At 46.1% G+C, this 27721-nt stretch overlaps 1 protein-coding gene across 1 annotated transcript in view; it reads right to left on the bottom strand.

The window, feature by feature from the left end:
- Nucleotides 1-918: 918 nt before the first annotated feature.
- LOC129329976 (methanethiol oxidase-like) overlaps nt 919-27721 on the bottom strand; it is a 35836-nt gene continuing 9033 nt past the window's right edge. Inside the window, exons 4-12 of the mRNA XM_054979755.1 lie at nt 23872-24057; nt 21339-21459; nt 20147-20329; nt 16568-16746; nt 14674-14752; nt 12818-12939; nt 12009-12101; nt 1686-1804; nt 919-1596 (exon numbers count right to left, since the gene is read on the bottom strand). Of these exons, the coding sequence (XP_054835730.1) occupies nt 1434-1596; nt 1686-1804; nt 12009-12101; nt 12818-12939; nt 14674-14752; nt 16568-16746; nt 20147-20329; nt 21339-21459; nt 23872-24057 (1245 nt within the window). The 3' untranslated portion in view covers nt 919-1433. The remainder of the gene's footprint in view (nt 1597-1685; nt 1805-12008; nt 12102-12817; nt 12940-14673; nt 14753-16567; nt 16747-20146; nt 20330-21338; nt 21460-23871; nt 24058-27721) is intronic.

Below are 27721 nucleotides of genomic sequence, written 5' to 3'. Positions count from 1 at the left end.
ACGGAATTGGCGGTGATGGGAGAAAGGAGGAAATGGGATATCCCCTTTTGCCAATCACTACAAACAACAACATCATTCAATTTATATACTGCCCTTAAGGACAACTTAACATCTACTCAGAGCAGTTTACAAAATATGTTATTATTATCCCCACAACAGCAATCACCCTGCAAGGTGGGTGGGGCTGAAAGAGTTCTGAGAGAGCTGTGACTGACCCAAGGTTATCCAGCTGGCTTCGAACAGAGGAGTGGGGAATCAAACCCAGTTCTCCAGATTAGAGTCCTGCTGCTCGTAACCACTACACCAAACTGGCTCCATTAGCCATAATGATATAGAACCTCCCCATTCAGGGGCAGTGTACCTATACTAGTTGCTGGGTTGTCACAGGAGGGGATGCCTACAGACTGGCCAACGTGGGAAATGGGAAGCAGGACTCAGAGGTCGGATCCAACAGGGCTGTTTGTGTAGGGCTCTTGAACTTTCAATATCCAGAAAGTGAAGCTTTGCCAGACTAAATCTTGAGAACTGGGAGAATATCGCTCCATGAACTGGACTCGCTGGGAGGCAGCCACACGGGAGGGCCTTGGCCTCCCTGCCCTGCTGCTGGCCCTTGAGGACAACCGATGGTTTTGTAAAACAGGATGCCAGACTAGGTGGACCACCCATCTGATCTGGCAAGGCTCTTCTGGTGTTCTGACTCTTGATGGAAGTTACGGGGTAACGACCTATGCAGGTGTCAGTTGTCAGAGTTGCCAGCATTGGCCAGGTTTCCCCGTCTGTCAAGCAGACACCACGGGGGGGTGGGGGGTGGGGGGGGTGAACACCATTTTATCACCAGATTGTTTGCAAAAGAAGCGTAAGAGTGAGTCGGCCGAACTGCTTATGAAATTGATAAACACTCAAGAGATCTGCTTAGTATAAAGAAAACTTTTTATTGCTCTGGCTTTACTTGCTTTACATCTGCCACTCAAGCTCATTTTTTCACATTCCAAGGAAGCCACATTTGAATTGCCTTAAAGCTAGCTTGTATCGAACTAGGAACCCTTGACCAGGAGAGGGAAAAGCCAGAGAAATGGAGGCTCATCTCTCTCTTACATCCTGACAACGTGGCTGTGCCAGGGATGTAAACTGAATTATTCCTCTCCCCGGATTTCAGCAATGGTGTCGAAAGGTGAGCAGAGGCACCTTTGGAGGACCAAAGGAAAGAAGGTGCAGCCAAATCCTCACAGTCTTAATGGAGTCAGTTGACTCCTTCGAGAAACCAGGCGCTGGAGGAGACAGCATCCTTGCTCTGAATTAGCACTCAAATGTACATACAAACAAACTGATTTGCAGAGAAGAACCCTAAGCAACAAGGTCACTGTGTGCATGCCTTCAGCATACACACCACAAAGTTTGTGTAGGAGTAGGCTTGGAGTACCTCCCCCCCACCACTAAACCCAGATATCCGAGGTGCAGTCTCCCCCGGGATAGCGCATCTCGTGAGCACGGGCAGGCCCATAGGGTTCCTTCCCAAAATCCACCAGGAAGTCCTCGTTCACACACAGGCCCCCCTGTTCAGTGTCCACGTTGATCTGTATCATGACGGAACCTTCCCTGAAAAAAGGAAGAAAACAGAGGCTGTGTGAAAAAGGGGTGAACGAAGGCAGAGGCCCAGTCACAGAAACAGGGGAAAGATTTCTTACCTGACCAGGTCAGGGTAAAACTGCTTGTCCCAAGGAGTGTACAAGTTATTGGTAACATAAAGTCTCTTGCCATCCAAGCTGAGCTGAAGCATTTGGGGTCCCCCAAAGACTCTCCTTCCCTAAAGAATGAAGGAAACGGAAGGCAAGTTGAAGAGATGCAGGCAGCATGAACAGGAAAGACTGTGTGGCGCACATTTGGCTCTCAGGACCTTCTGGAGGTGACTGTACCATGAGGATAGTTTCAGGAGGGTAGCTATGTTCGGTGTGTAGTAGAAAAGCAAGATGCGGGTCAAGTAGCACCTTAAAGCCCAAGCACGTGATCTTTCGAGTGTTGGAACTCCCTTCATCAGACCTGACAAAGCAAGTTTTGACTTTTGAAAATCCACGCCCTGGACTTCCGGGACTGAAACAGCGACGACACAGCAGTCAAGTTTTATGAGCTCCCTGCTGTGTCCTTCTTGGGCCCCAAGTCCCCCCCACCCCGCCCCACCGGAGAGGGGAGGCGGGCTGGAACAAGGTGAAAAGCTCAAGGGGTCTGGCGAACCCTGAGATGTCTCAGCACAGGTTCCGATAGCAAGGACCAACTGAAGGGCCTATGGCCATAAAGCTGCGAAAACTGAAAGTACAGCAAGATTTAAAGCATTTTTGCAGCGAATATAAGCAGGGCCGTTTCCAGACGGCTTACCTGCCTCCGGAACGTTGCACCATCTTGCGGGGAAAACGCGATATTTCGCGTTTTCCCCGCAAGATGGCGCAACGTTCCGGTGGCAGGTAAGCCGTCTGGAAACGGCCCAGATTCCGAACAGGACAGATAAACCTCAAGCCAGCACAAAAGATTTATGACCCCTTCTGCCAATAAGCAGATTGTTTTTATGGCTTTATGAGGGTTTTCCCAGCTGATGTATGAAGCGGCAGCTGGATTGAAGCTGGGAGGAGGAGGGAGAGACGGAGAGAGTGTTCCTCCCAGCAGACGGCTGGAAAGGCAATAAATTTTCGAACATAATTAACAAAATAAAGCTTTTTACCATTGTGATGGGAGATTAGCCATAATTGAAATGGCTTCTTGGGAGGAAGATCTAATTACCAAATTGCAAGAAGCCTCTAAGCTAATGATTGAAATGTTAAATAAAGCAGATGGGATATTTGGAGCAGAAGTGGACAAAAATAAGAGAAAAAATGACAACACAGAGCAAATCTCTAAGGAGACAGATCCATCTGAAAGAAAAATAGAACGAGGGGAGACAAATTTACAAAATCTACTGAGTCTACAAAATGTATGCTTGTACCAGTACGTCACCTTTAAGATACAAGACAGTACAAAAAAAAGAGCAAAACCACAGAACAAACCTGCAAAGAGAGAATCCAGCATTTTACTACTGAATGGAGAGGCTCCCAAACAGAAAATTAAACAAAGAAGAAATAACATTCTTGTTGACCCCTCCCTGAACTGGATGGAAGATAAGAAAACTTACCTTCGGCGGCCCAGATGGAATAAAGATTGGATATACCATTTTACGTTTTTTGTGTGTGTATGTTTGTATAAAATATATTTTGTATGTGCTTCGAAGGATTAAGAGGGGGGGGGACTGAGGGACCTAAAGAGTTTGCTTTTTTGTTATTATTACTGCTCTCTTTTCTGGAGAAATATGGATTATGATTTAGATTCTTTCTATATGTTAAATATGCAATAATAGATCTAATGAAAGCTCTAGAGGCTCTGTATTATGATAGATTTTGAATGTTCACTGCCAAAGGATGATGGTGATGTGATGGCTGGGCCTTTGAAGCCTTCTATCTGTTCTTAATTTTAGTCTTTCTTTTTAGAATATAAATGAGTGGTTAAGCTAAGTAACTGACTGCTGTTTATAATTTTAATATTATGAAAACCTAAGTAATAGGGCAGATGGTCAAGACAAAGCAGATGAAGGAACCAGTTTTCCTTTCTCTTCGTTTTTTTCTCTTTTTTAAAAAGATGAGAAACCATCTGTTAGTCTTGTAGTTTATATAGACATTCCAGCCTTATCAATATGAAAACACAAGCAAACAGCTCTGGTTGGACTTTTCTTTTCCTGAATTAAATACTGATCTGGCCTTTCCACCTTTACTATTATGAAAATCTAAGTATATAAGATTGGAAGGTTTGTCCAGAACAGTGGCAAGAAAGAGGAAAACTAACATAAAAGGCTTCCTTCTTATATAGATGTTATACTATTCCTTGATTGTTATTTTATGTCCTATTATTCTCACTCTTTGCTCTTAGAACGACTCATCTATAATATATACAACTTACCTCTCTTTTCTTTTCTTTTTTTAAATGTGAAATTGTGTTTTAGCTTTGTAGCTTATGTAGACACTCCACTCTTACTAATATGAACATCCAACTAAATAGCTCTGGTTGGACTGCTCCTCTTTTGAATCAAATACTGACCTGGCCCCCCACCCTACCTCTACTATAATGAAAACTTAAGTACACAAGTTTGGAGAGTGTGGCCAGAACAGAGACAAGAAAGAGGAAAATCAGCACAAAAATACTTCCTGCTTATATAGCGATAGACCATTGTTTGATTGATTGATATATATTATTCTGCTATTTTTACTTTCTGCTCTTAGAATAACTCATCTATAATATATATAAAGGAAAAGAATGTTAGAAATGATATAAGGAATAGGATAAGTGGATTAAAAAGCATAATAAATAACGTCTATAGAAACAAAGGGAAACTTGAAGGTATATGGGGCGTTAACTATATATTTAATGGCTTTCTATATTTGGACTGATGTATATCTGTCTTGTGGCGAACCTGCTAAAGATTGTTGTAATCCCTTCCCCTTACTATAAAACTCAATAAAAATGGATATAAAAAAAGAAAAAAGAAAATCCACGCCCTGGAAATGGTCTTTATGGTTCTACTGGAAGCACATTTTGCTCGTGTACCTTGAGGCTAAGTGGTGCAGCTGTACCAGGCACCAGATCTGGGGGCTCCCTGGAGAAGCAGAGAGGGAATTCTATGACACAAACCAGTTTTGGATTAAAAACTGCCCGCTCTCCTAGCTTTCTGCAAACTATGCAAAACTGAGTAATTCAAGAAGGCTTTTTACGCAGATAAGAGGGCAGTACTGTAAGCAACTGGCCTCAGAATAGGGTTGGCAGGTCCCTCTTTCCTTCCACCAGGAGGTAGACGCAGCTGGCACTTACCTCATGCCGTTCACTACGGTCTTCTTCACGTGTGTGTGAAGCACGTGCACGCACACCCTGGAGCTGACTTGATGACATCACTTCCGGTAGTGACACCATTGTGCCTGCCGCGCAAGCGCTCCTGCGCTCCACACAGAGGTGATTCTGCCCACTTGGGCCCCAAATGAAGTGCGGGGACACTCCTGTGGCTGGCATGATATCACTTCCGGAAGTGACATCGCTGCACCTGCTGGGAGTGCACACATGGCACATGTTCCCAGGGTGCCTGCTGGGATATTGCCATCTCCCACTGATCACTGCTGGGTCAGCAGGCAAGATGGCAAACCTTCAAGAGTTTGCCCGCCACTGGTGAGCACCTGGGAACCCTACCTCAGAGAGATGCATTGGTAAAAGGACAGGGACTATGGACATTATTACATTATGGTTATTGGAGTGTTTATCAAGCGCACCCTCTCTAGAAGGGGAGGCAGTTTGGCATGTCAGAGATGGTGAAGGTCCGTGAGAGAATCCATCCACTCCAGAGCAATTTCTGCTCTGTCATTTAAAACCTGCTTCCTGGCTAATGTTGCATCTCCCAACACATGAAGATGGTGCCACCATCTCAGGCAACCGATTTGGGGGCTCCTTGGAGAAGCAAGGTGGAAATTCTGAGGCGTAAGCCAGTTTTGGATGAAAAATTGCCTAGTAAGGAGCACAGAAACATCTTGCGCTTCTGGCTTTCTGCAAATTCAGTTGGCAGCAGAGGATAGGACCCGAAGCAACGGGCTTAATTACATGCAGAAAAGTGCCGGCGGGATATTAGGAAAAACTTTTTCACGGTCAGAGTAGTTCAAAGGTGGAATCAGCTGCCTAGGGAGGTGGTGAGCTCCCCTTCACTGGCAGTTTTCAAGAAGAGGCTGGATGAATATCTGTCAAGGATGCTTTAGGCTCATCCTGCATTGGGCAGGAGGTCGGACTAGAGTTCGAAGGGGCCCCTTCCAACTCTGTAACTCTTCTGAAATTCTGTGTAACCCCTGGTCCACTAGAGGGAGCTAAAGAGTTGGGCCATTCCTTATAAGGGAAAAAAGGCGCCATTTTCCATGATAGATTGGAGGGCCTGGAGGTGCAGAGAGAAGCCCTTTTACCTCAGAAACATATTTAGGTATGAGAATTTCTTATGCTCAGGGCTTTTTTTCAGAGGGAACGCAGGGGAACAGAGTTCCGGAACCTCTTGAAAATGGTCACATGGCTGGTGGCCCCGCCCCCTGATCTCCAGGCAGAGGGGAGTTGAGATTGCCTTCGCGGAAGGCAATCTCAGCTCCCCTCTGTCTGGAGATCAGGGGGCGGGGCCACCAGCCATGTGACCATTTTCTCTGAGGGCAACCCACTGAGTTCCGCCACCTCTTTTCCCAGAAAAGAAGCCCTGCTTATGCTAATTAATGAACGAGAGGCTTGAGTTTATATGAATTGGAGGTTAGTCTGTATTTTGAATGGTGTTTGGGACTATTTGAAATAGTCCCTGAGGGACTGAAGCTGAAGGGAGAAGCACGTTTACCTCAGCAGCACTTCTTTCGAATGTCTCATATTGATATTTTAGGTAGGAGCATTTCTTATACTAATTACTGAAAGGGGGATTGTGTTTATATTAATTGGCTGTTAGTCTGTATTTTGGTTGTTGTTGGGACTATCTGAAATAGATGTTTTATGTAAATAATTTTCCCTGAGGGGTTGGAGCGGCCTGAAGCTGCTCCTTGAATTAAATAGCTTCAAACTGAATTATTCAGAATTATTCTGAATTATTCAGAAAGGATGGCTGTACAGTAAGGAACTGGTCTCAGAGAGATGCACTGGTAAAGGGACAGGGACTATAGACTTTACTTCTGTGTACTGTCTGATGCTGTAAGTATGATCCACCCGGTACTTTTACATTATTTCTACCACTCTGTATTGTATTTCTGCTGGTTTTAAATCTTTGCATATTTATATTTATATATCCTACTAGCTTGATGCTCGTGCTTCGCTACAGTATTTAAATCCAGTTATAGTATTTATGGGTATGTAACATTTTTTGGTTGGGGGACGGTTGAGTTGGTTTTGTAGTGTAATAGCACAGTACTCGCGCTTCACAGAAGTGTTTGTATAAAGCGGAGCATGTTGATGTCTAAAACTTGATGAAGTGAATTTCGAAAAGTAACATTTATTGAAGAGAATTTTAAAAGGAAAAGAGTGTAGTGCAATAAATAAAGTGAAAAATATGTACAACCGTTTTTTTTTCTACTGAAGGACCTGATTGGTGGTTTTCCACCACTTTGGAGCCCCCACTTTGAGGAGAAGCTTGTGGGCTGGGAAGCCAGGAGGGTTGAGCATGTTGAGGAACTCCACAGGGTACCACATCATCCATTTGCACCACTGAGTCCACAGATCTGTCCTCCATTTCTGCCCCTTCGAGGGAGTTAAGTTGTGTTTCATTAATGATGGCAGCCTTGTCATTCTTGGGGGTCAGAATGGCACACTTGCACAGCCCGTCCATGGACTTCTCCGTGATAGTGACAATATCAGGGTACATCATGGCTGTTAGGTCTGCTAGGGTCATCACTACTGTGCCCAGTCCTGCAGGGATGGTCACCTTTCTCTTGGACTCGGGACTTGCTGGTACTTGGCCACTGCTGCTCAGTGCACCGCGGGAATATGATGTGCATATTTCTTTGCCGCATCGCTAAGTTGCTTTCTCCTTTTAGCATCGGTGTATCTTACACAATGTCTGCCAGGAGGCTTCTTGGGGGCAGTAAGATGTGATGGCTACAAGAGGTGTGAGGTGGAGTTGGACTGAGGGAGGGGTGGTGTGGTGGGCCCTTTAGCAGGTTCATGTGAGAGGTTCGTACTGAAATGGCCCCTATAAAGATCATGCACCATCTCCCCATGAACAGTTAAAAACTCAGTTGTCATACTGACTTCTATATAAAATCCCTTTTCAGAAGTCTTGTACTGTCTTTCTTCAACTGTCTGCAGTTTCCTTGACCTGATTTTTACCTCAGAACACAGTTCCACAGCTGACCTATCAGGCTGCCAGCCACACAGGAAAGCCAAGCCCCACAGGGAGATTGGCAACCCTAGAGGGTCAGATTGGGAGGTGTATTCTTACCTCAAGACACATTCAATGACTGGGAGTCATTGAATGTGTCCTGAGGTACTGCATGTGTCCTGCATATGCAAATGACCTCAGGGAAGAGTTGCAATTGGCAGAAGGCGGGAGGAGCACCCTGCCAGCCATGTTTTCCCTGTGGGAAAACACGGCTGGCAGGGTGCTCCTCCCTGTGGGAAAACACCTTTTACCTCTTTTTACCCCCTTAGGGGGTGAATTTCTTAAAATCCCTTCTTAGTGAGTCTCTACATCACAAAAGGAATGTTCTCCCCAAATTTCACGTTTCTAGGTCCAGGGGTTTGGGCTGGACGTTGATGAGTCTGTCAGGACAATTGTCTTTATACATATAGACTAGCAACAAAGCCCGTTGTGAGGAAAAAAATACAACAGGCTCTAGAAAGGGGAGGGCAGGCAGGCAGGCATTCACTCCTCCTCTGTCACTGATTCAGCTGGTGAAGGAGGGGGGTGGGCATTGTCATCTGCTCCACACCTGATCTTCCTGATCTTGGCCATGTGAAGGGGTGGTGGGCTTTGCTACCTGCTCCATGCCTGCTCCATGCTGGGCAAAGGGGGGGCATTGCCTTTGTTTTGTGCTTGACTATGGCTGGTTGAAGGGGGGCAGGCATTGCCACCTACTCCCTGCTGGGTGAAGCGAGAAACAGGCATTGCCTCCTGCTCTATGCCTGATCCTGACAGGTGAAGGTGGTTGGTTGGCTTTACTACCTGCTCTGCTCCTGATCCCAGCTGGATGAAGGGGGTGCAGGCATTGTCATCTGCTCTGCTCCTGATTCCGGCAGGTTGAAGGGAGGGGCAGGCATTGCTGTATGCTTGGCTCCTGACTCTGGCAGGGTGAAGACGGGGTGGGCATTGCTGCCTGCTCAGTGGCTTATTCAAGTAGGTTGAAGAGGATGGGCATTGCCACCTGCTCTGCTCTTTATCCTGTCTGAGTGAAGGGAAGAAGGGCATTGCCTCCTGCTCTGCGCCTGATCCCACCCAGGTGAAGACTCAAGGTGGGCATTGCTACCTTCTCCACTCCTCATCTCAAATGGGTTAAGGCAGGGGAGGGCATTGCCACCTGCTCCAATCCTAATACCAGCTGGGTTATGGTAGGGGGGCATTGTCACCTTCTCCATTACTGATCCCAGTTGGGTGAAGGGAGGCGGGCATTGCCATCTGATCTGCTCTTGATCCCAGCTGGATGAAGGAAGTGGGTATTGTCACCTGCTCTACTCCTGATCCCAGCTGGGTTAAGATGGGGGTGGGCATTGCCAAATTTTCCACTCCTGATCCCAACTGGTTCAAAGTGGGGCAGGCATTGCCATGTGGTCCGCTGCTGATACCAGCTGGGTTAAGGCGGGGAGAGGGCATTGTCACCTGCTCTACTCCTAAAACCAACAGGGTTAAGTTGGAGGGTGGGCACTGCCACCTTGTCCTCTCCTGATCCCATCTGGTTGAAGGGGGTGGGCATTGCCACCTGTTCCGCTCCTAATACCAGCTGGGTTAAGGCAGTGGATGGGCACTGCCACCTGTTCCACTCCTAATACCAGCTAAGTTAAGTTGAGGGGTGGGCATTGCCAAATTTTCCACTCCTGATCCCAACTGGTTCAAAGTGGGGCAGGCATTGCCATGTGGTCCGCTGCTGATACCAGCTGGGTTAAGGCGGGGAGAGGGCATTGTCACCTGCTCTACTCCTAAAACCAACAGGGTTAAGTTGGAGGGTGGGCACTGCCATCTTGTCCTCTCCTGATCCCATCTGGTTGAAGGGGGTGGGCATTGCCACCTGTTCTGCTCCTAATACCAGCTGGGTTAAGGCAGTGGATGGGCACTGCCACCTGTTCCACTCCTAATACCAGCTAAGTTAAGTTGAGTGGTGGGCATTGCCACCTGCTCCTCTCCTGATCCCATCTGGCTAAAGGGGGGGTAGGCATTGCCACCTGCTCCTAATACCAGCTGAGATAAGGCATGGGGTGGGCATTGCCACCTGTTCTGCTCCTAATACCAGCTAAGTTAAGACAGGGTTGGGCATTGCCACCTGCTCCGCTCTTAATACCAGCTGAGTTAAGGCAGTGGATGGGCATTGCCACCTGTTCTGCTCCTAATACCAGCTGGGTTAAGGTGGGGGCTGGGCATTGCCACCTGCTCCGCTCCTAATACCAGCTGGGTGAAGGCAGGAGATGGGCATTGCCAGAGTACGCTCCCCTTCACTGACAGTTTTCAAGAAGAGGCTCGCTGAATATTTGTCAGAGATGCTTTAGGCTGATCCTGCACTGGGCAGGGGGTTGAACTAGATGGTCTGTATGGCCCCTTCCAACTCTATGCTTCTATGAGTTAATGATAGGAGAGGGTATTGCCACCTGTTCTGCTTCTAATACCAACTGGGTTAAGGTGGGGAGATGGGCATTGCTACCTGCTTCACTCCTAATACCAGCTGTGTTTAGGTGGGGGTGGGCATTGCCATCTCTCCACTCCTAATATCAGCTGGGTTAAGTTGGGTGGTGGGCATTGCCACCTGCCTCACTCCTAATACTACCTGGGAGAAGGCGGGAGATGGGCATTGCCATCTGCTCCCATCCTGCTACTGGCCTGGGCTTCCCACCATGGCATGTTTTCTGGAGGACTTGGTGCCTTGCCTAGGCTTCCCTCCATGGCATCACCCTCTGGTGGCGTACCAGAGTATACGCTTACTCAATTATATAGCAAGATTATGTTGGTTATTGAAATGTCTTTGAAATTTACTGTACTGACTCGCGCTATGTAATCCACCTTGAGTCTCAGTGAGAAAGACGGAGTATAAATGGCTTCCAAGGCAGGAGTATTCAGATATTCATAACTCAGCTTCTTATTAATTCGAGGCAGCTGAGAGTAAAGATGGGCACGATCCAAAATAAATTAACGATCCAGCTGATCGTGGATCGGCGCCGGCGACGATCCCCAATAAACGATCCACACCGATCATCTCCCGTTTCCGATCCATGGATCGTGGATCGTGGAGGCCAAAGCGGGGCGCGCTGCTATTCCCAGCTATGTGGGAAGGTGGGTGTTGGTGGCGGCCACCAGGCATGGCAGGCACGGGGAGACAGCGAAGAGCCGCCTCCCCTCAGGGGGCGGGGGGTCTGGCCTGTGTTTGGCCATCAGAGCTGCCTATCAGGGTTTGCAGGGATGAGATTGGAGTGCCCATGGCTACAGAATACCCCCGTCCCCCTCCCTCCCCTGGGTGTCTTCTCCCAACTGGTGACTGCTTTGCTGCTCCATGGTTGGAAGGAAGCCCTGCTGATCAAGGAAAGCTGGGCTTCCGTTCGGGTTTTCAGGGCAACAGAAGGAGGGCAAACACAGCTCAGGCATTCCCCTGGCTCCGTTGCCAGGGGAATAGATGGCTGGCGCCTGAGTGTCTGGCTTCCCGATCCGAGCACGATCGCCCCGATCCAGCCCTGATCCAGCCCCCCCCCCCCCGATCGCTGGATCGTTGGCCATGGCCAAGCACGATCCGCCAGGTCCCGATCGTGCGATCGCCATTATCGTGGGTTTTTTTCGATCATAATGTGGATTGTGCCCATCTCTAGCTGAGACTCGGCGCATTAAGAACAATAATATAAAACAATCTTAGTAGAAACATATGCACATGAGGAAAATGCTGAAGCAGGTGAAGAAGCACCAAAAGCAACCAATATTCTCAATGCCTCTAAAGCCCTTGGAAAGAGCACCATCTTCCATAGTCTTTGGAAGGACTGAAGGATCAGGGCTTTCCATACACTCGAGGGAAGGACAGGCCAGGGAATCAGTTCCATGGCTAAAAAGAGTCTGGAATAGGGAGATGCCATCTCCAGCGAATGAAGTTCAGACTTTGAAGGGGCAGATTCTGTGGCATCATATCCTCGCCAAGTTCTCTCCTTCCCCAGACTCTGCCCTCTGCAGGCACTTCCCCCCAAATCTCCAGGAATTTCCCAAGCAAGTTGGCAACTTTTCCACCCACCCCCAAACTCTTCCCTTCCATTTGTGATTGACTTACTTGGATTACGAAAGGATCAGGTTGGCAGTTCAGCTCTTGGTCTTCAAGGACGGTGACCACTCCGCCTTTGGTGATGCTGCCGCCCAAAAACACCTGTGCGCACACACAAAGATCCCCCCAGCCCAAAAGAGAGAGGGTCAGTCAGACGCCCCAGTGCCTGCAAGCCAAAGACACTGTCTGAAAAATGTCACCATAATCATAATGCAGAACAGTCTGTTAAGCCATCTTGCCACCCTTGCTGAGGTGGAAGGGCAGGGTGAAAAGGATTGAAATCAACACCACTTCCCTTTCTTGGTGTGACGCTTAAGGGTGACCCAGGAATACTTCCCAGGACTCTCTTTCTCTCACGTTGTGTGCAAGAAATAGGACACACACAAACAGGTTAGGATCGGAGCAGCTACCCCATATTTGGTCCTGCTATCTGGTGGCCAAAGTTATACTGGCTTCAACAGGGTGTTTTTTTGCAAAACGCAGGAGCTGCAGAGACTCTGTCCCCTTGAGAGGGGCCATGGCTCAATGGTATAGCATCAGGTTGGCATGCAGAAGGTCCAGTCTTCAAGCCCTGGATTAAGTAGCAGGTAATATGAAAAGGCCTCTGCCTGAGAATTTAGAAAGCCGTTGACAGTCTGAGTAGACAAGACTGGTTCTGATGGAATAAGGGCCTGATTCGGCATAAGGCACTTCCATGCATTCACAGTAAACCGTGGCGCTGTCATCAGATCGCGAAGGATTTTAATTCTGATGAGCAACCTTATATGCTTGGCTGCTTCTCCAGCCCTAGAGAAAGACCCCTGAGTGCATAAGCTTACCTGACCAACCAGCCTGGGGCAGTGAGGGTTAGTGATGTCATACTGACGGACGTCGCCGTGTATGAAGTTGCTCATGTACAGGAATCGGTCATCCAGTGAAATGAGAATGTCAGTGGACAACGCTAGAGGAGAAGAAGGTGGAATATTTTTTCTCTGTTTTAATTGCTAGCAGCTTTTGAAGCACAGATCTAGAAACCCCACTGCGTGATGGGTTTTGTAGTAAATCAGCGGGACGTAGCGCACTCGACTAAACTTTTTAAAAATTAACTTTGCTATTTAACTGCTTGACTCTTTTTTACTTAAAGAAACGGGTTGAGTCTCATGGATCTGTTCCACTGTTGGCGGCACCTTCTCTGGAGCAACGAGCCTTCTCCTCTTGCATTTTTGTACCAGGGTAAGGGGCTGCCACTTATGGAATGGATCCAACCCAAGGTACATCACTAAAAAGCTTCAGCGGAGGCACCAAAGGCAGGGGAAAGGTTTCCTTCTTTGTGAGATAATTTAAAAGTTGATTCATAAAAGGTTATACTTATTGGACCCAGTCCAGCAAGAACCCATCAGTTACCAGGCTCAGTTCAAGATCATGAGTATCATATTCAAAGCCGTTCACAGCCTTGGCCCCTCATATCTGTGGAACTCCCTCTTCCCTTATGTTCCACCAGCGCAGCTTTGCTTATCTGAACAGGGTCTTCTGCAAATACCACTCTCCAGTTGGGAAAAATCAACAGCTGTCCATACACACACTTTCTCTGTGGTAGCCCCCACCTTATGGAATGGCCTGCCTGTCTGAGCTCCGACTCTTCTTGCTTTCTGCAAACTATGCGAATATTTAAGGAGGCTCAGAGAGATGCCTTGAAAAAGGGAAAGGGGCTATAGACTGTTCTACTGGGTACTGTCTATTGATGAAGATATGCTTCTACAGGGTAGTTTCCATGTCATTAAAGATAGCATGTTTAATTATATTTTGTTTCAGCAATGTTTCATCTCTGTATTCAGATTTACGCTTGTTTTCAGTTTTCTGCAACCTGTACCATACTGTATTTTTTCACTGATTATCCTGTTATTTATACTAACTTGCAATGTGTGATCCACCTTGGATCTCAGTAAGAAAGGTGGACAATGAATGAATGAATATTCAAGTAGAAACAGAACTGTCTATAAAACAACAAAAAACTACAGCACTGATTCTCTTTTGTGAATGAAGATTCACAGCGACAATGGAGTGTCTAGATGGAGGTTTGCGATGTACTTTCCCCCTGTTGCACCCGCCATTCCTCCTCCTGCCACCAGAGGGCTGGCGTTTTTCATAACTGGTAGCTGCCATATCGCTATTGATAACTATGGGAACATCACCACTACCAAGTCTCTTTAAAAGCTTGCACATATGCACACTGGTGGCACAGCAGGGAAAATGGTGGCTACAAAGGGTGGACAACAGGAAAAGGGTGTCGATGGGGGCAGGAGGTTCCAAAATGCACACTTCCCATCCAGAAGGCATGCAAACATGCTTGAAGTGCATTCTTGCCAGAAAGAGTGTACCCAAATAGGTTTGGGAAAGATCAGGTCAATGTGGGGAATGCATGGAAAGTGGAGAATGCTCTGAAAAATACCACTCCAGCTGGGAAACCACAGGAAGAGGAAAAGAGTGGATGGATTCAACCAGGCACTTCTGCATAGCATGCATTGCAAGGAGGGCACGTGACACTGGCCAGAGTCCCGCTCTTCCAGTAGCTGGTGCAATTGCTTGTCTCATCCACTTAAACTAACAGGATTTTCTAAAACCAGTTACAGGTTTCAAAGAGCAAGAATAGGGGGAAATGACACGGAACATTCCAAACCCCGTCCTTTCCACCGACCTGGCATTTCAGGCAACAGCCATCCCGATACTTTCTTGTCTGGAACCTGGATCACTTTCTCTGCGGTCCAACATCCATCCTGCGGGAAAAATATATAATTGGATGTGAGGTTCTGCCTGATTCAGTCTCAGCCCATTGGTCTATCTAGCCCTGATTGACAGCAACATTCTGAGATCTACCCTACCCGCCTCCAGCCCTGGAAATTCTAGGGACAATTCAGCGTAGACTGAACAGACCCTGCTGCAAAGCCAGAAATGTCCTGCAACCAAGCAAATTGTATGGTCTTGCAGAGGAACTGAGGGCATACAAGGAGGTTAGTTTTGAACTAGCAGCTCCGGTTTTCCAAAGCTTTTATTTTTATTTGGTATAATGTCATTTGCAGCAGATACCATGTACCACCAAAAAGACCAATAAGTGGGCTTTAGATCAAATCAAGCCTGAATACTCCCTAAAAACTAAACAGATGAAATTGAGGCGATCATACTTTGCTAATAAACCCAGTGGAGGAGACAAAAATGCTAGGAAAGATGGAAGGCAACAGGGAAAGAGGAAGACCCAAAATGAGATGGATTGACTCAGTATAGGAAGCCATAGCCTCCATTTGGCAAGACCTGAGCAAGACTGTCACATTCATAGGGTCACCATAAGTCAGAAGTGACTTGATGGCAGGTTACACACCATTTACAGCAAAGTCAACATCAGCTGCTATTCAGCAAGGCTCCTTCTCAGATAGTTTACCTTCATTACCTATTCTAATACTCTTATAGAAAAGGGCACAAGGAAGGGCAAGATTTCTGCAGACACATGGGACACAATGGTTGTTGTGGGTTTTCCGGGTCTGTGACACTGAGAGATCTCTGTCTTTTGGTGCTACACCTCTGAAGATGCCAGCCACAGCTGCTGGCGAAACGTCAGGAACTACAATGCCAAGACCACGGCAATACAGCCCGGAAAACCCACAACAACCATCATTCTCCGGCCGTGAAAGCCTTCGACAATACATGGGACACAGATTACATTTCAAAACAGCAGGAAGAAGAGCTGGCTGGTTAGCCCTCGCCTTAAAATCTACTAGCACAGTCTCCAAGTTGCTTTAATTCTTGTCCCATGATGCAAACTAGTTACTGCAAGAGTCCTAAGATTATTTCACGTTTCCTGCGAGCTGCCCAGATCTTTGCCTACATACTCCCAGAGAAGATCTATGGGTTAGAGCCTGCACATACATTATTATTACTGCACATATATTATTATATATTACTGCTATTACTACTACTACTACTACTACTACTATTATTATTATTTCGATTTATAAACTGCCCATCCTCAGGGGCTCTAATATAATAATAATAACATTCAATTTATATACTGCCCTTCAGGATGACTTAACACCTACTCAGAGCGGTTTACAAAGTCTGTTGTTATTATCCCCACAACAGTCACCCTGTGAGGTGGGTGGGGCTGAGAGAGCTCCTAGAAGCTGTGACTGACCCAAGGTCACCCAGCTGGCTTCAAGTGGAGGAGTGGGGAATCAAACCTGGTTCTCCAGATTAGAATCCCATGCCCTTAACCACGACACCAAACTGGCTCTCCAGTTTGGTGTCGTGGTTAAGAGAGCCTTTTGCATCAAAGAAGGCTCCATGCATGGAGGAAAACGCTAGCCATTAGTGAAATGGATCTGTGGGGTTCCAACTGCATATTTGATTAGACAACCAAAATTCTATTATGTTCATGCTGTACAGGATTTATGACCTCTGATACAATTGAAAGATCAAAAATGAAATCCTTGGTGCTGGAGAATTGATTTGCTGGGACTGTCCGCAACCACCTCAACTGTAGGCAAGAAAATTCAGCCGGACATTTTTATTGTGGTGCAGAATCAGCCGCCAATGTTCACCTCTGTCTTGAAGAAGTGATGGATGGAGCTCTGCAGAGCGCAGCACACCATTCCATGCGCAGCGTTGGGATTGTGCAGGAACCGGATTTCGAACGGGACAGAATCCGCCCCTAAATCAATCGACTTGACAAGGCAGTGGGTTGTCCAGTCCCAGACATTCAAGGCACGGCCATAAATCCCTGAAGATGGACCGAGAAGAAGAACAAAGCCATGCAGCTGAGTGAGTGACTATATGGACCTACCTGAGGAAACAGGCATAAGGCCAACATACGGCGTTGTGAGACAATTCAAGCCATGGACCACAATCCTCCGGGTCCCAGGAAGCAGCTGACCCCAAAGAGCCAATCCTTTGCCACTCTTTGCTCTATGAACCAGTATCCTTACCAGATAGACTAACCTTAATCCACAGAAGGTACTGTTGGTTTGGAACACGACTGATCAAACATTAACCAATGGATGGGTCCGTCCCCCCCCCCCCCCCGCAAAGTCATAGACTCACAGTTTGGGTGACCTGGATACTGAAGGGTCATTGATCGCTCGGAGTTTTCATTGGCTACAACTGGATCATCCACTATGCAACAGTCTTCCTTTTCCCACTCCTCATATCTGACGAAGGGAGCTCTGACTTGTCACCAGGGGTCCCCTTCCTATCTGGGGGGCCCTGGTACATGGTCTGTTCTGACTCCATCTTGGCTAGATTAGTTTTGGCAGCCATTTTAGGAGCTAGCAATGCCGTACTTTGGAGACAGTAAGATTAAGGCTCTTCTCAGGCTATGCTGTGAGTGGCCATAACTTTGGGCAGGAGTCTGTTCCGCTGATGGGGCATCTGCATGCCTACCCATTGCCACAGGGGCTTGCGCCCACCTAGACCTGTCAATCTAATCTCATCTACAAGGAACAGTTTTCCTGGGCACCAAATCTTGTCAGAAGAGGAGGGCTTAAAACTGTTGTGTCTTTCCTCAGGTTTCAGAGAGGGACAAAGTAGAAAGTTAGAAAGACAGAGAGGTCAAGGCGTCTGTTTACTCCTTACTGCCCTGAACTATCGTTTGATGTGTAGGTTGCTAATCTCGTGACATCCTTCTCTTCCTCCCTTTTGCACACAACTCTCTCATCTCTCCATCTTGCACCACGAATGCAGGACTTGTCCTGCCATCCATGCCCATCCTTAGACTAGACAGGTAGGTAGGAATCTATCCTCTTTCCTATTAGAGTATGGAGTTCCTCTAATAAAGAACTCTTATTTCTTTTCTAAACTTAAGCTAAGCATCAGTTTGTTATTTTCTTACACCAGCCAACAACCTCTGAATAACCCATCATGTTTTATCTGCAATTAATGCTACTCTGCTGCCCTCCTACTAGTGCGGAGCCCCAATTTTATATTTTTAAATAGGTTCCAGGCCTAGTTCCATGCTTTCTAATACATCTGATTACTATCAGGCACCCAGATGGACTTGTTTACATGAACTGACCCTGTCTGAATGTCTCCTATCAATCTACCACAGACATGGGCAAAACCTTCACCTTGCCAGCCCTTTTTGTCCACTCTGCCTACAGGCAATTGCCTTATCTTACCTTTCTGGTAAACCCCCTTCCTAATTCATTCAAAGTCAGGAAGCCTATAGATTCACACCCAGGACTCACCCTGGATTCCTAGACATTACAATTATTTCATTGATACTCTTTTGTGCGGTCTTCTACAACTATTGTTGTTCTCCTCTGCTGGCTCTGAGGCTGCTCACTCTGCTCTTCTAAAACCATCCAACTTTTCCTTGGGACCTTGAGAAGCCCTGCCTGAAGTCCTCCTCTCTTGATCTCTGGACCGTCCAAGCAGACAACATACCTTACCCAGCTCAGCAAACTGAGGATAGGTAAACTCCTGTTCACTGTTTTCCTCTGGAAACTCTCCGTTCCCCTTCTTTAAATCTCTCTCTCTCTCTCTCTCTCTCTTCGTTCTGTCCCTTCCCTCTCAGCCAGAAGCTTAGTTCTCTTCTACTTTCTCTCCTCCCATCTAACTAATGGAAACCTGGGCCCAGCGGGACATATTATCGTTCCGCCGGGCCTGTAAGACAGAGCTGTTCCGCCAGGCGTTTGGTGATTGAAGGGGGCGGTGCCATGTCGGCCTCCCACCTTTGGGGTGGGGAAGGTTCTCCCCACCACTGCACCTGGTTAATTTATTTCATTATTTGTATATTGATTTTAGTTTTTGTTTTTATTGATTTTAACTGTTCACCGCCCAGAGCCCCTGGGATGGGCGGTATATAAATTGAATAAATAAATAAATAAAAATAAATAAATAAAATAACTCTTCATACACGTCCCTCTGAACACAAAAATTGCTTTGTTTTTATGCTCGAGTACCTTTCAATTCCTGTACCCCCGTAATTACCTCAATAAATACTGGCTATTTCGTACTTACTATTAGGCTATAAGATGCACTTTGAATATGCCTTCTCACTATCCAAATAATAGATCCCTAAATCACCTTCTACTCCCCTTAATTGGCTAGTGTGTCAGTTTTCCAAGGTAGCCAGGAAGCTAGAAGAGGTTTCCTCCTGACGCTGAGTTTGTTTCCCCGAAACTGGTTGTGGTTCCGGGTGAATGTCCCAAACCCAAGTTAGAGAGTCCACACATGTCTAAAGAAACTCGTGAAAGGGAGCACATGTGGTAACAAACCCTCTTAACGCTGGCACCCTGGAAATCTAGTTGGTCTTTAAGGTGCTATCGGACCCGAATATTGAACTTGAAGAGTTCCTATGTTAGACTTCCTTTGAAAAGTTTTCAGAAATTGCGAGCCTTTAAATTAGAATTGTGTCCCATCAATAGCTTTGTTGAATCTTGATCTCTTTTCTCACCTCCAGATGTTTGTTAATCCTGCCTCAATGACTTCTGTTTTGTTTTATGCTGCTGGTTTGACCTATTAGCTGCCAGCTGAAACATTCAAAATGTCAAAGCCATCTGATTTAAATTTCAAAACTCCAATTTAAATGTTAAAAAAATGTTTTAAATCATCGTTTTTAACCACGTTGACTGCAGAGAAAATTAAGAATGATTCCTGTGGTTCAGATAGCATGCTCCTGCTCAGACGCTCTCTGATAAAAAAACCCTCAGCAACATCACAATAGCTGCTATTGTCCAATATCTCCTTACCCCATTTGCCAGTGGCTAGATGCAATTTATCAAGTTAGGCTGCAGGCAGAGGACCCATGAAAAACTGCAAGAGAGCCAGCCTGCCTGGTTTACTGCCCTTACTATGCCTCTGAGCAGACTGCTACCTGGCTTAAGAATTAAACATGCCTAGTTACTCCAAACGAAAGAGGAAGCATTACAGGATTTAATTTTGACAGCTGTGATTATATTTTGCACCCGTCTTAGTTGGGCTCTGGGGCAGTGCTCGTGTTTCCCTACCCTTGTTGTCCGATTTCTCACTCCAAATTTCTTTAAATCCAGAGCAAACGTGGCAGTCACCTTTCCTAGCCCAGTGCCTACAGTTTCCATGATGATTTTGCTCTACAAAAGACTGGCCCAGGGGCTGATTTCATGCAAGGCAGTTTTAAGCATTCCCACAGAGCGAGGCCTCACCTTTCCCTATGTCCGCTGGGTTGAACCCGTTAACAAAGAATTTGGGCACTCCCCATTCAGTGCTGATCATGACGTTGTGCCTTGGCTGGTACCAGAAATCGTACCCTTTGGGGGCTGCTTGACTGGGTCTCTCCCAGGTCCCCTTCACTTCAAAGGTTTCTGCATCCAGAAGGACGAAGCCACCTGGCAGAAAAACAAGATCCACGCTCAAAACATGCACGCCACTCCCACCCTGAATCCCTTGCCAAGGGGTGGAGAAGAAATTAATCAAAGGAACCCAAAACAAATTCGGTTTTTGTGGACAGGCAGATGTATAGATATTAAGGCTGCAGCACTGAGGCAATGAATCCATCTGATTAATCAATTTAAAAGGTGCTCCCAATTAATAAAGACCAACATCTTGATTCCAAATTAAGTAGCAAGCAAATAAGTAGCAAGCATGGATGAAGTAGCAAGCGCTTTTCTGGAAGGGAAGTTCCCTTTTCCCCGCACATTTGAATACATCATTTTAATCCAAAAAGTTGGATCTTACCACATCATTCAACTAGGTATGGTTCCTTCCTGTGGCTCAAGGCACCTTTGGCATCTTGCACAAGAGAAAGACTTGCACCAGAGAAAGGCTATGTACTTAGCTGGGCAGAATGATAGGATCCAGGCCACTGAATGCTTTTTGCTTCAGAAGTGTGGGTTTTGTTCATGCGCAGGCTAACGCAGATTTAATTGACCCATTTATCTATTGAAACTCATACAATTTATCAAGACGATGGGTAACATTCTGTTAAAAATCCCCCTAGTTCCCCATAATAAGTATGGGATTATGGGGACATGGAAAATTTTCTCATGTCTAAACTGACATATCAAAATACAGTTACAATTCAAGCAGATATTAGGGCTGATACGTTTGTGGACATACGGGCTTCTTTATAATATAATGTAGTAAGGTTAACAATATTTTTTCGTCTTTTTGAGTATTTGGAGACTGTGCGTTTTTTTGTATTTTTCCTCCTTTTTCTTTTCTCCCCGTTAACACCGATTAAGACAAACTTAAATTAAAAACACAAGTTATCAACGATAGGTTCTTTAACTATCCCAACAGATACATGGACCCACTTTGGACCAATCAATCTGCTGTTTGTCAAGACCCTCCCCACCTCAAGTGGGATTCCACACAGGAATCCATTCTGCAAAGTACCTTTTGCATTGCCACGCGGGTCCCCTATTGCACTGATCATGACTTCCCCGCTGCCCAGGCAGTGAGAGGTATGTAGGTAAGCCAGGTCACATTTCTGGAAAACTTCCCTCGGTTCAATCACCTGCAGAGGGGAGAGAAAGAGAATTTGCAATGCGGTTACACCTTTCCTTGGGTTGGTGCAGAGGATTCTTCTTTACGATCTAGGAGTTGGAAACCACAAATCAGACCTTGAGACTGATGAGACATTTGGTCGCCAGAGATAAAATGTCTCCACACGCACATGCTGCCCTGCAGTTAGGCACCAACCCATTCACTTCTGTGGAGCTTGAGCTGCAAATGTTCCTGGTGGACTGTCAAATCTTTCTGTCCTGCATCTGACTGTAATTAACTTACCACCTTGCCTCAGGTCACAGGGGGATGGAACCATGGCCAAAGATTTACAACAGGAGATGGCCTTGGGAATGTGTGGATGTTTTGGCTTTGATTCTCCCGTGCTGTCTCACGAATGTACCCTCTTTGGTATGCAGAAAGATAACAGGAGGAGCCATAAGAATTAGCAGACTGTATGACCTGTCAATCTTTTTATTCCAGCCAGCTTTTCCTGGGTCTGTGAGCCCTCAAAAAGATGCATTCTTCCCAATTTCTCGTCTCTATTAACCTTCAGATTTCATGGGTGACTTTCCTTCCTACTTTCTCTGTACCTTCTTCTAAATCCATTGAAGTGAATGGGATTTATTTCTTACACCTCGTTAGGATTGCACCGCACGTCTTCTAAAACCCAGTGGTTTTAATTGTATTGCAATCCATCTATGAATTCTGCGTAGGTAGTATTTTATTCACTTACTTCCATTATAGTCCACTTTTCTGCAATAAAAACAGTCTACTACATACAATACAATAAACCGTGTAAACAACACCAGTTTATAAGCGTATGACATTTATATTTTCCTGCATTGGCCATGGGATATGGTAGTGTGGCTATTTTGAATGTAGAGGGTTGTTTTCATTAAGGCCGGTTTTGGCTGATGTTGTTCTCCCCGAGTTCAGCTTTAGACTCATAGAATCATAGAGTTGGAGGGGGTCTAACGGGCCATCTAGTTCAACCCCCTGCCCAATGCAGGAATAGCCTAAAGCATCCCCGACAAATATTTGTCCAGCCGCTCTTTGAAGACTGCCAGTGAGGGGGAGCTCACCACCCCCCTAGGTCCGTGATGCTGAATGACTTTGCTGTTTGTGAATAGCTACCCCGACGGTGTTGTATTTTGTATCAGATGTTGGAAGTGTAAATTAATGTGGGCCTGACGAAAGAGTACCTCTGAAACGAGCAAATTGGGATCGGACCGGTACTGCTCGTTGCCGCTGCTACGGGTGCTTCCCCTCATGACTACGCGACGTCGTGGTCAACATACAGCCGTCTGAACTTTGATTATATAATTTCTGGGACTGTACTCTCTCACTTTATTTGGACTTAGCACTTTTAGTGGACATTTACCACATAGGGTATAACTCACTTGTTGAATTATTAAATTTATGCAGGTTCCTCAGAGAATTCAGTTATCCCCTTATTGTGTGGCACGCTTCCTTTTTTTCCCCTTTTGAGTACTCTTTGAAGACTGCCAATGAGGGGGAACCCACCACATCCCTAGGCAGCCAATGCCACTGATGAATTACTCTTAATGTGAACAAGTTTCTCCTAACGTCCAGCCTGTACCTTCCCTCTTATAGTTTAAACTCGTTGAGTTCTATCCTCTGCTGACAACAGAAACAACTCCCTTCCTTCCTCTAAGTGACAACCTTTTAAATACTTAAAGAGAACAATCATGTCTCCCCTCAGCCTCCTCTTCTCCAGACTGAACATTCCCAAGCCCCTCAGTCTTTTCTCGTAGAGCTCGGTCTCCAGGCCCTTGATCATCCTGGCTGCTCTCTGCAGCCGTTCCAATTTGTCCACGTCCTTTTTGAAATGAGGCCTCCAGAACACCACACAATCTAGGTGGGGCCTGACCAATGCAGTATATAGTGGGACAACGATGTCCTGTGGTTTGGACGTTATGTCTTTGTTGTTACACGTCAAGACTGCAATCGGGTTTTTTGCTGCCGCATCACACTGACTGCTCCTATTTAGCTTCCCATCCACCCGTATTCCAAGATCTCGTTCACACACACTGCTACCCAGAAGTGTATCCCTCATCCAGTGTGCATGCTTTGCATTATCGTTACTCAGGTGGAGAACCTGGCGCTTACCCATGTCAAATCGCATCTTATTAAAATCTGCCCACTTTTCCAGTGTGTTCAAATTTTGTTGAAGTCTATCTCTGTCTTTAAGGGTGTTTGCTACTCCTTCCAGTTTGGGGTCATCTGCAAATTTCATGAGTAATCCTTTCACATCCTCATCCATTGTTTATTCCTTCTTAGGGCCCAGTGCAGCTGATCTCCAAGCACTCTGTGACCCTCCTCAAACCCCAGGTCTCCTCCTCCAAAATTTCAGCTTCCCCCATTCCCAGGCCTGGTTTGCATTCCTCTAATAAAGACGTACCTTATACAATCTGGGAGCTCGCTGGTCGGTCCCCGTATCCACCACGTAAATGCGAGAGGATCCAAGACAAGGGAAGATCAGCCGGTTCCGCTTCTTGGTGGTGTCCCCAAAGCAGCTGCTGCAGGCATTCCACCCGCTGTGGTGGAGCTCATCGTCGATGTAAGGCATGGGCAGGCGGTGGATCACCTGCAGGGGAAGACGGGAAGTTGGCTTGTCTCCAATCAGACCAAGCTGAAGGCGCTCCGCATGGAGATTGACAGGGGTTCTCTGGGGTCTCTGACAGAAAAAAAGTCTTTCCTAAGGCCTGTTATCTGAGGGCCTGAACAGATGGAATGAAGGTCACCCATATGGTTCTGTCCATAAAATGCAAACTTGTCAGGGTGTGCAGGGAAGGGACGGGGGGGGGGGTTAATCTGTCAGCCTCTGCTCAGTTTCTCTATTCAAAACTGGACTCCTTCCTTTTTTACTGGCATTGTAAAAGTGTATGTGTGTGGATGTTTTGCAAGAACATGTCTTTTCTCCTTCAAAAGCTGAGAATCTGACTTTGAACAACAAAACCAAATGGATATTGAAAGGTTAAACCCGCTCTCGCTTCTCTGCATAGCCCTGTGGCAAATCGAGGCAGCACAGTTTGCATTCCCTGGATGGAACAAGATCTGTTTGAGACAAGGAGGCCTCGTAGCCTTTTAACTGGAGGCATCAAGGATAGAGTCAAGGCCCCTTCTGCATGCAAAGCAGGTACTACACCATTTAAACATGGCCGTAAGCTAAAAAAGATACAGCATGGCAGGATGCTCATATATACACATGCAACATGTTGCTCCAAAGTTCTCTGGAGCAGAAATGTTGGAAACCATTTCCTGAAGGAGAAGATGATGGCTGGACTTCACAAGGGAGGGAGTTCTGCTGAAGGGGCCACCTCTCCGTTGTGGTCATCAGCCAATCTCGAAAGGAGACAGGCCAAACTCCATGGTCTCTCCACTCATGTTTATTTAAGACATTTTATGCCACCTCTGCTGCCTTCAAGACCATTTAGATGTCAAGTCAAACAATAACTTCATGCAGCGATAAAATTTTGAACAAAAAAGTACTAAAAATATCACACCAATCAAAATACAGCACAGCTTAATCTCCGCAACATTTGCAGCGGGAAAGCTTTTCTGCTAAAGACCTTTGCAGGCCAGGCGGGGACAGAAAACTCCTCTGTGGAGGAACAGTCGGAAAGTTGGGGGTGGGTAATCTCTGAGAAAACAAACTAGAAGGAAGGGTAACTGCTTATTGATTTACTACCATTAAAATCTGGGGATGTTTAGAGAGACATTTTGCTGGTTGATACGTTTTTTTGCTTCCCTCAAAACTCATCCATGGAGGAGTGTGTCAGATTCCCTTCAAATTGGAATTTCGGAGGGAACTCACTCTGTGCCCTCATGCCTTCATCCTGCCCTGCCGCCCAAGAGCTCAGAATGGCATATGTGGTTCTCTCCTCCTGCATTTTATCCTCATGGCAACCCTGTGAGGTAGGATGGCTTGAGAGAGTGGCTGGCTGAGTGTCACCCAGCAAGCTTCATGGCTGGGTAAAGATTTGGGATCAAGTCCCGCAAGCCTTAGTCTGACACTCTAACCATTACACCATCCTGTCTAGCCTTCACCATGACCTTACATGGTAACCTAAAATGAGGTCCCATAGCCCTTCCTATGGAATAATCCTGGCCTATCCTAGAAGGTCACTGTAAGACTTACAAGATAAGACCCATGAAGTGTTTTGGATACTCCAAAGTCTTATGATTGGCATGTGATGTAGCCCCTTGTGCTTTCCAGTGTGACGTTCCATTCTTCACCTGTTCCCACCTTGTTCTCTCCTTTTCTCTGTTCCCTTTAACTCTTGCCTATTTTTAGACACTATACAGCCGTTGGGCAGAGTCGTGTTAATTTTCTTTTTCTATCTAATCCACTGACACAGCTGCTATCAAAACGGCCAAACTGGTGTTACAAGTTTGAATGATTCTTGACAAGTTTGGGATTGTTTCTGGGCATGTCATATTTCTCAGACTGCAACGCTATCTGTACCTTTAGGGGGGTTGTCTATTTGAAGGGAAGCTGCCCAAAATCTTACTAAGCACTTACAAAAAAATTATATGAAATTTGTTCCTGGGAACTTGTAAGTATGCAAATGGAGCTAGCCCAATTTTCTCCATTTGATTAACTGATTCTGCTTTCAAAGAGATGGGCTTGTGGGGCGGGGATGGGATTTTTCATTCTTAGGAATAACTTTTCATCCTTCTGTCAACATCAGTCGCTAGCTATAGAGAATGGAAATCAATCTCAAATGTCCTTTTACAAACTATGGCTTATAATTCAGAAATTACAGTAGGAAAAATCCTAACTTGGACAACCGAAATAAACAAACAAACGAACTCTAATTTGGTTGGGCTGGCTTCCAAACATGTCAGGATCTTTTGTTCCAGAGTGCATGACTTTACACTCACATAAAACCTCATTTCCCACCTTGTTGCCCGTTTCCCCAAATTTAGAGAAATTCTCTTGTAGCTGTTCACAACCTGCTTTGGTTTTCACTGTCTTGAATAATTTGGTATTGTCTGCACGCTTGGCCACTATACTGCCCACCACCAATTCCAGATAAGGGCCGTTTCCAGATTGCTTACCTTCACGCGGGACGTCACGCCTCATTGTGGGGAAAATGTGAAATATCGTGTTTCCTCGCGCGAGTTTTGCACGACGTCGCGCAAAACTCGCACGAGGAAACGCAATATTTCGCATTTTCCCCGCAACGAGGCGCAACGTCCCACGTGAAGGTATGCAATCTGGAAACGGCCCTTCTTTGAACAAATTAAATAACACGAGTCCCACTATGAATCCTTGTGAGACTCCACTGCTTGCTTACTTCCATTGCAAGAACGGTCCATTTATTCCTACTCTACCTCTTACTATTTTAAAAAAATTAATCATAAAAGGATAAAGCTAAGCTTATGTAGGAGTCTTTGGTGAGGGCCTTGTCCATAGTTTGGAAGACCAAGTTCACGATTTTTACCAGATCACCATTATCCATGTGCTATTTTAAAAGAATTCCAAAAGTTTGGCGAGGCAGGACTTCTCTTTGTGGAAGCCATGCTGATTTTCCCTCGGCATGCTTTGTTCTTTGATGCACTTAATGATTCTGTCTTTAATAACAATTTATATTAATATCCCTGGAACACGTTAGGCTAACTGGTCTGTTGTTCCAGAGATCCTCTTTGGACCCTTTTTTCAAAAATCAGTGTAGCTTTGCCACTTCCCAGCCTTTTGGAACAATGGCCAATTTTAGCTCATGTTCTGATACACGTTTTTAAAATCTTATTTTTAAAAATACCTTTAGCAATTTGCTCCTTGTATTTTATCTCCTCCTCTTCATTTATTGGGCCAGAGTCTGGGCCCCTTCTCCTTCACCTACGAACAGGACTTCCAGTTTTTCAAGGAAGCCTTCTTGCCTTTTACAACTTCCTGTACATTTTTATCTTGTCACACCAGACAATCTCAGCTTCCCAAAGCCGCTGTCTGCCGTATTGTTGCTTGAAGTCATTGGCTCACCCGCTTGCCTAACCTGTGCCAGGAGGTGTGCTTTGAGGGAAGCCTGATGCCTATTTAAAAAGTTGTCTCAAGCAGCAAGAACAAAAGGCTGGCCCGAGGAGATGCTACAAAGGCTCAAAGCCAAGAAAAAAGAGCGTCTCTTTCCAGAACCTTGGAGCGCCTATGGGAATCTCAAACCCACTCACTCACCCCCAAGTCCTACCGGGCTCATGTGGGACAACTCTGCCTACATCTGCAGTAAGGTAAAAGAGCAAGGGAATGGATC

The sequence above is a fragment of the Eublepharis macularius genome, chromosome 1 (assembly GCF_028583425.1).
Source record: "Eublepharis macularius isolate TG4126 chromosome 1, MPM_Emac_v1.0, whole genome shotgun sequence".
NCBI classification, from domain to species: Eukaryota; Metazoa; Chordata; class Lepidosauria; order Squamata; family Eublepharidae; genus Eublepharis; species Eublepharis macularius.
Note: the sequence above shows the minus strand (reverse complement) of the source record. Positions and strands in the feature narration are given on the sequence as shown.